General features: G+C 56.1%; 5 protein-coding genes across 5 annotated transcripts in view; 2 read left to right on the top strand and 3 right to left on the bottom strand.

Moving 5' to 3' along the window:
• The window catches only part of VDAG_09306 (2OG-Fe(II) oxygenase), a gene marked incomplete at both ends in the record, with an annotated part of 1,131 nt that extends 747 nt beyond the window's left edge, over nt 1-384 (bottom strand). Inside the window, one exon of the mRNA XM_009655608.1 lies at nt 133-384. Coding sequence (XP_009653903.1) covers nt 133-384 — 252 coding nt within the window. The remainder of the gene's footprint in view (nt 1-132) is intronic.
• A 344-nt stretch (nt 385-728) lies between these two features.
• Nucleotides 729-1,360, bottom strand: VDAG_09305 (rieske domain-containing protein; the record flags this gene model as incomplete). Its single annotated transcript, XM_009655607.1, has 2 exons — nt 729-1,013; nt 1,070-1,360. The coding sequence occupies 2 exons, from the start codon at nt 1,358-1,360 to the stop codon at nt 729-731; spliced, it is 576 nt and encodes a 191-aa protein (XP_009653902.1).
• Nucleotides 1,361-1,932: 572 nt separating this feature from the next.
• VDAG_09304 (uncharacterized protein) lies at nt 1,933-2,442 on the top strand (the record flags this gene model as incomplete). The annotated part of the gene is made up of 2 exons (XM_009655606.1): nt 1,933-2,261; nt 2,319-2,442. The coding sequence occupies 2 exons, from the start codon at nt 1,933-1,935 to the stop codon at nt 2,440-2,442; spliced, it is 453 nt and encodes a 150-aa protein (XP_009653901.1).
• Nucleotides 2,443-2,624: 182 nt separating this feature from the next.
• VDAG_09303 (NADPH dehydrogenase) lies at nt 2,625-3,893 on the bottom strand (the record flags this gene model as incomplete). Its single annotated transcript, XM_009655605.1, has 1 exon — nt 2,625-3,893. The coding sequence occupies exon 1, from the start codon at nt 3,795-3,797 to the stop codon at nt 2,625-2,627; it is 1,173 nt and encodes a 390-aa protein (XP_009653900.1). The 5' UTR covers nt 3,798-3,893.
• Nucleotides 3,894-5,663: 1,770 nt separating this feature from the next.
• Nucleotides 5,664-7,277, top strand: VDAG_09302 (beta-xylosidase; the record flags this gene model as incomplete). Its single annotated transcript, XM_009655604.1, has 1 exon — nt 5,664-7,277. The coding sequence occupies one exon, from the start codon at nt 5,664-5,666 to the stop codon at nt 7,275-7,277; it is 1,614 nt and encodes a 537-aa protein (XP_009653899.1).
• Nucleotides 7,278-7,998: the final 721 nt, after the last annotated feature.

Here is a 7,998-nt window from a genome sequence, read left to right as displayed (position 1 = left end):
CTTGTTGATGCGCTGCGAGCCGGGCGGCTTGTAGCCGTTGAAGTAGCGCGACTTGCCGACGTGGGCTTGCATCTTGGTGGCGAGCGGCTGGCGGAAGAAGTGCAGGCAGGCGGCCTGGGCGGAGTCGGTTACTGAGGCGGGGATGTTGTGGTTGGTGATGTAGAAGAAGCCTGAGGTCGTGGCGGCGGCGCGGATCTGCTGCGCTACGGCTTTGCGGTCGGCGAGGGCGTCGCTGAAGGCTCCGGCTATGTCGATGATGGGAATCTCGGAGGGGAGGGCATCGCGTAGGGGGGTTGTCAGGACGGTGCGTGTGACGGGGCCGTTGCCGGAGGCCAGCCGGAGGAGGGTTGTTGCCGGCTTGTTGGTCGTGAGCGTTTCAGTCATGATCAGTGAAGGGACTAGAGGAGGATCTTGACGATAGGATCAATTCTTTTTTTTTCCCCGGTGAAACATGCGTGTGTCTTGCTGATATATGAATAGTATCTGGCTCAAGAGGTATGAGACGTTTAGTTGGAGTTCTCGATGCGGGGAGATTTCGGGGTCCGCCGAAGATAGGGCGGGGGCCGTTTGTTATCTTGAGCCGTTTACCAGTCGCTCGAGTTGGCCACCCTCGTGCCGGAGATGCAACACGTCTCTCCATGAATGCTAGGTAGAAGATGAGAGCTGATAGGTGTGGCTTCAGCATGAAATGGCGATTTCTTAGAAACGGCTGGATACGACTCGTGTCGTCAGCCCATCCTCTGCTTCCTCCTCACCCACACCTCTTTCTCTGGCTGCTCGGAGGCAGCATCACTCTTGGCCGTGCTCAGTGCGTGGATTCCGTGGCGCTTCACATCTCGGACCTGGGTCTCCCATACGCCGAGCTTGTACCGAGCGCGGTCTGACATGCCTGTGTGCAGGTCAAACGACCAGGCGTGCTTTGGACAGGTTATGCCTGCGCTAAGCATGACTCCAAAGTCCTCAATGTCGAACGGTGTACCACGAGATAGCGGGTAGGAGGAATGAGGGCAGCGCTGTGAACATGAGCGAGTGGTCTCGTCTTGACTGATGTGCCTGAGAAGGGGCTCACATGATCGATGGCGTGGAACTTGCCCCTGTGCTGGAACACGAGCACTTGGTCCTTCAGATCCTCGTCTTCGGGTGGACCGTCATCCTCTGCGATCGGTATCTCGGCCCTCTTGGATCCAGGTTCTCTTGGTGCATGAAACACCTTGCATCCGGGCTTCAGATCTGGGCCGCAGAAGTGGTTGTCCAAGAGGCTATCCTCATCAAAGCCCAGGTCAGGAAAATCAGAGGCCAGACCGACAGAGAACCACTCATCCCCGGACCGTGATGGTCCTCCGAATGGGTGCCAGCTCATCATACACGGGCGTTTCAGGCCCCAAGCCCACTCGCAGCCGGTGTGAGTTGTGAAGTGTCGAGGGAAGCAGACGTTGACGGCCTTGACATCAGGGGTTTTCCTCCATCGTCACGAACGGAGACACTCGAGCGGAATTTCTTCGAATAGTATGATTGGTTGATACCGAAGGGTTGTGGATATCTCGGTGAAGCCAGCCTTGACCGAGTCACGGTGCTCACCGAGACGACCGAGAACTTCCCGACTTGACCTGAACGACCACGATCAGGGGAAGACGCAGCCTTGGGCAGCGTCCGATTGACGGTTATTGGCTTCCAATGGCTGTATTATCTAACTGAGCTTTTGGTACACAGCAAAGACAGCGTCATGCCCGCAATTTGTGGGCGCGAACAAGCGCCGATCCATGTGCTTCTCACAGCGACGTCATCGATCTGGAACCTCGTCTCCGGCAACACAGCTGGCTTCTGGCGTGTTGCCAACACATTGCAATCCCTTATCAACGGAATTTTCATGAGATTACATCCAGCAGGAAAATTCAGATACACTCTACACCGCCATATCGCCCAACCGTCACGATGCCCACAGAAGACGAGGTCCGCGCGATGCAAGAGGGCCGCGCCCCGGTCCCTCGGGCCCAAGCCGAGTCCATCGACGAAGCCGTTCCTTCTTCCCTCGGATACGGCGTCCAAGGATCAGGCCCTGTCGACGAGACCGAGAGGAGAAACACCGAGTACGCCGCACCGGGCGCTGGGACCAAGGGCCCGGAAAACCCCAACGTCGAAGCCGAGCAGCTGGAGACGCTCGCCGAGGGCAAGGTCGCCGACGCTGTAGATAGAAAGAGCGGTACACAGCTCGCTGAGGGGGAGACGGTGACGGATCAGAGCTTTACTGATGATCTTGAGAGGTACGCCACGGACCATCCGGGTTCTCGTTCCGGCGTCACGGGCTAACGTCTCTGTAGGAAAAAGCGAGAACAGGCAAGTGCTCGTGAGGCCATCAAAGAGCAGAGGGGTTCTGGAGTCGATGTCGATGGCGGTCTTGGAAGCAGTCGAGCGGCAGGCACTGAAGACAACCGCGACGTCTGAACGAGGGCGCGATCTTGTCTGGCCATGTGTCACACCTCATGAACCACAAATCGAGGTAATGCCCATGTAGGAAATTCATAATTCTTGCTCACTATCAAGCGGTCCATGTCTACATGTAAATGCAATCAATCCTTTGTGTAACGCCGATACCATGGAATCGCTCCGTCATTTTGGTTTGTAATTCAAGCAGATACCGCAGCCTCGCTCTTCTTGTACTCTTCGCTGAAGGGATAGTCGTTGTACCCGTCGTTGCTCTTCTTCTTGTAGAACGTCTCACGGTTGTACGGCGCGAAGGGGATGCCATTCTTGACACGGAAGACGAGATCAGGGTTCGAAATGAAGGGGCGGCCAAAGGCAATGAGGACGTCCCACTTCTTGTAGTGCTTCTCGAGGGCCTCGACGGCGCTCTCGCCAGTGTAGGCGCCGGCGACCATGACGGGGGAGAAGTTGTCCCACTCCTCGAGGATAAAGTCGAGCGTGTGTGGGCGGTCCTCCTGGAACGGCTGAACACTGTCGCTGGGCTGCTGGGGCACGATGCCGAGCAAGACGGGGTTGCCGCGGGGCTCGACGAGCGAGAGGTACGCGAGCTTGTGGCCGGCCTTCTTGATCTCGCGCACGACGTAGGACGTCTGCTCCCACGTGTCCGCCGAGTAGGACTCCTGGAAGGTGGCGAAGGGGCTGAGGCGCAGGCCGACGCGCGCGGCGCCAATCTCCTCCGACACGGCCTTGATGACCTCGAGCAGGAAGCGCGCGCGGTTCTCGATCGAGCCGCCCCACTTGTCGGTGCGCTTGTTGGCGCTGTCGCGCGTGAACTGGTCGACGAGGTAGCCGTGTGCGCCGTGGATCTCGATGCCGTCGCCGCCGGCGTCGACCACGTTGCGCGCCGCGGCGCGGAACTCGCCAATCTTCTGCCAGATCTCCTCCTCGGTCAGGGGCGAGGGTGGCACGGGACGGCCCGACATCTGGACGTCGCTGCTCGAGGCGTACTTGTAGCCGCGCTCCTGGACGTAGCCCGGGTTGCCGGCACGACCGAGTCCCCAGAGCTGCTGGAAGACGTACGAGTTCTTGGCGTGGATGGCGTCGTAGATCTTCTTCCAGCCGGCAACCTGCGCGGGGCTCGAGATGCCGGGAAGGTTGGGGTCGGCCTCCTCGGCGGGGGAGATGCCGGTGGCCTCGGTGACGATGAGGGTTCCTGGGGCGGAGGCCCGGTCACCGTAGTACTGAGCCATGAGGTCGGTAATGGGTGCGTGCTCGTCGTCGTTGCGGTAACGGGTCAGCGGCGCCATGGCGATGCGCTGGGGCAGCGTCATGTTGCCGACCTTGAGGGGTTCGAAAAGCTTGGAGTTGGCTGCCATGTTGTGTGAAGGTGGATTGTGGTGGCAGAATTGATGGAAGGACGTTTGGAATCTATGTCTACCAAGGATGTAGTGAGTGATGAGGTCTTCTGTCTTGGACAAGCCCGAGAAAGATCTCAGGACTGGCGACTCTATATACCATGCCCAGATGTAGGTCCATTTCCAGAACTCTCCAGAGAATACTCTTGACATTGCGGGATTCGAATTCCGGGATTCCACAGCCCCTCAAGAAGATGGAGCTAGATGCGACATCTGCCGATGAGCTTAGAAATAGGAGCGAGCAGAAGACCCACCGCCGCGTGTTAGAGACGGCATTCAATCATAGATGGCGCCATCTGAGCTCACTCTCGATCGTACCTATGGGCTGGTCGAGGCACTAAAGCTGCTCCCGTGAGGGTGACGTCGGGTCAGCCGAAGAAGCGGCACACATGGCATCAGGGTTGCCCAGGAACAGGAAGAAAAAGTTCTGCTGGGCCGACAGGGTCCATGCTGATCATCCAATGGTTTTTCCAGTACATGGCAGGAACCTGGCGTCGCATCTCTGCTTGATCTCCGACGAGGAAGTGAGCTTCAGGAGTCGGATGCTCGAGCAACTAATGGCCAAGTCTGTCTAATCGCCGAAGAGCTCGTGCTTTGATGGATGTCTCTGGAGTCATTACGTCACATGATGCAGACCCTTCAACTCGGATTATTAAGCTCGTCATCCTCTGTCGGGTTTAACTATCGCGGCGAGTCAGTTATCACCTAAAGCACCTCTGTTAGTAAAGCACCATGTCCTTCCGTTTTCGTGGCACAACATCTCCAGTGCACATGATATAGGACAGCCTTAGTAATCTCAGTTGCCTTGTATACTCGTCATTCTTCCGGCACTGAGATCCAGGGTGCTTTTCCGTCTTCTGCACCCACACTACCCTCAAGGCCTCAGCAAGCTTTGTGCAGGAACAGTCTTGTCCCGAGCCATTGCAGCACCATAATGGGTACCTTTCAGAAAATTCGTAGATATTCCAACTTCATTACTATTGTCGTCACTTCTACGAGGGCAATTGAGACGACGCGGTCTATCTTGCATGCATGTTCACAACAAGAAACGCAACGAGTCGTCACCGCTCCACCAAGGCAGGCCAACACGTCCGGAAAGTCCATGCTCGTGGGATAGTTGTCACCAGGCTGCTCAAGACTCGATCAACTATGTCCTCTGTCTACCTTGTGCCGTGTAATTTTGAAACGCAACGGATCTGACACAGTCCCAGGTACGTCATGCGAATGTCATCTTCATGTTATTGGGCAATTGTACGGAAACTCTATCTCCCAGTGCCCCCATAAGCCATGGCCCCCAAAATTGAGCACCCTTCTTCATCATCGGATTCAATGCTGGTAATAAAATTAAATTTTGGCCGTCAGTTGTGAAAAGTATGGAAAGTCGGGCTTAGACGCGTTCTGGTCAGGACCGCATACATGACGTCAACCCTAGGATAAGTCGGCCAAATCTAGTCCATATAGAATCTCTGGTCCATATAGAGTCTGTGGACAGCTCGTATACTCCGAGATGCTCGAGTAACCAGAGACAGCTTCGACCTGACGGCGCCTCTCCTGGAGGGCTCAGGTGAACAGCCACTGGGGGATGCTGAGGGGAAGCCAAGCTCCGGGCGATTGGAGTCGGTGATCGCGCCGGCTAAATGCCCATATTTGTGGGGGGTTCGCGGGGAGAGATGTTCAATTTACCCGCTCCGAGGCATCACTACTCCGAACGACCGCCAGTCGCACTCGTCCATAAGAATGATGGGCCAACGACTGACAGGAACACATCGCAGTGTTAACCAAGTTCTGCATATTGGTTGAATTCAAGACATCGCATCCGGAAACACCATGCCGACAGTCCGCAACCCCATCCTTCCTGGCTTCAATCCCGACCCCTCCATCCTTCGAGTAGGCGATGACTACTATATTGCCACATCCACCTTTGAGTGGTATCCCGGCGTTCAAATCCACCATTCGAAGGACTTAGCCAACTGGGATCTCATCATTCGACCGCTGAGCCGGAAAAGCCAGCTCGATATGCGTGGTGATCCCGATAGCTGCGGCGTTTGGGCTCCCTGTCTCACCCACGACGGCGAAAAGTTCTGGCTCGTGTTCACAGATGTCAAGCGCAAGGACGGATCTTTCAAGGACGCTCACAACTATATCGTCAGCGCACCTAAAATCGAGGGACCCTGGTCTGATCCGGTTCACGCCAACTCGTCCGGATTCGATCCGTCCCTGTTTCACGATGATGACGGCAAGAAGTGGTTCGTCAACATGCTCTGGGATCACCGATGCCGGCCGTTACTCTTTGCCGGCATCGCTCTTCAAGAATTTGACCCCAAAGCCGGAAGGCTTGTGGGCCCAAAGAAGAACATCTACACCGGGACTGATCTGAAGCTCGTCGAGGGGCCGCACCTGTACAAGCGCAACGGTTGGTACTATCTCCTGACGGCTGAAGGCGGCACCGCATACGAGCACGCCTGTACTCTTGCACGATCTCGTGATATTTGGGGACCCTATGAGACACACCCTCAGAAGCACATCCTCACCTCGAAAGACGCACCTTTCGCCGCTATTCGGCGCGCGGGTCACGGCGATATTGTTGAGACACCCGAGGGAAAGACGTACCTCGTGCACCTCGGCGGAAGACCTACAACACAGAACCGCCGCTGTGTTCTTGGCCGTGAAACGAACATCCAGGAGGCTTATTGGGGTGACGACGACTGGCTGTACGTGAAGAATGGTCCGGTACCATCCCTCCACGTCGAAGTTCCCGGCACCCGCGACGACACGGCATACTGGGCTGAGCAGAAGTACACCTTTGAGAAGGGCCTGCACAAGGATCTGCAGTGGCTCCGAACCCCTGAGACAGATCGCATCTTCTCGACAGATGACGGAAAGCTCACGCTGATCGGCCGCGAGACCATCGGCTCCTGGTTCGAGCAGGCCCTCGTAGCCCGACGCCAAACCCACTTCTCCTACGACGCCGAGACCACCGTCGACTTCAAGCCAACCGACGAGCGCCAGTTCGCCGGCCTCACGGCGTACTACTGCCGCTTCAACTTTTTCTACCTCACCGTCACGGCGCACTCGGATGGCCAGCGCGAGCTCCTCATCATGAGCTCCGAGTCGTCCTACCCCGACGGCAACCTCAACACGCCCTTCGTCGAACCCGTGCCGATCCCCAACGAGGGCAAGGTCAAGCTGGCGCTGACGATCCGCGGGCCGGCGCTGCAGTTCTTCTACGCGCTCGAGGGCCAGGAGCTCGAGGCCATTGGACCTGTCCTCGATGCCTCGATCCTGTCGGATGAGTGTGGCGGGCACCAGGCGCACGGCAGCTTCACGGGTGCGTTTGTGGGTGTCGCGTGCTCGGATCTGAACGGGACTGCGGAGAAGGCTGTGTTTGAGTACTTAACCTACAGGCCTGTTCAGCACCAGAGCGATCGGTATGAGATTTAAGATTCGGGGGCCGTACAATTTAGTCCGGAGAAACAGATGCCTGATTGATCTGTCGGGATCCGGGGGCCGTGGCTGTTGTCGAAAATGTGTGACTGAGAGGGGAGCTCGACGCGCATGTAAGCCTTTATCTACGAATATGAATCCTTCGATGAGGAGGATAAGAGAACACCTAAAGTATCCAAAGTTTTGGCGAATGCTCATCAGAACATTCAAAATGGCCTGGTAGGAAGGTCGATCAAGCAAGAGGTCTTTGCGACTCGGCTTCTAAACCCTCTTGCGGACTTGGGCACAATATCGGGGACAGCATGCACCACCAATATTTGGTCAATGAAAGAGGCTTAAGCAAGTCCCTTGAACTCGAGGATTGGGCTTCAAAGGAACCATGGGGTTGGGCTTTCATACAACTGACAATGATCCAGCTGCCTGCAAAACAGAAGCAACAACTGCAGCGTGACAACTGGCTGTTAAATGCATTGGTCATATATTAGTCGTAGATGCACGTTACTCGTTTGATGCTGTATCCGACGTTGCCGAGCTGCAGCAGGGAGTGTTCCCCGCTGCGCGATCCTCATAAAAAAAAAGAAAAAGAAAAAAAAAAAAAGTCCAAGTAGCCCTTGACCACATCTTGTCCGTATGCTAGAACTAAGATTGACTAATCCATGAGACAACGTCTCTGGGCAATCAAGTGACTACCACGAGCACGGGGTCTAGGAACGTTGAT

This window comes from Verticillium dahliae, genomic scaffold (genome assembly GCF_000150675.1).
Source record: "Verticillium dahliae VdLs.17 supercont1.25 genomic scaffold, whole genome shotgun sequence".
Classification (NCBI taxonomy): Eukaryota; Fungi; Ascomycota; class Sordariomycetes; order Glomerellales; family Plectosphaerellaceae; genus Verticillium; species Verticillium dahliae.
This window is presented reverse-complemented; position numbering and strand designations above follow the sequence as displayed.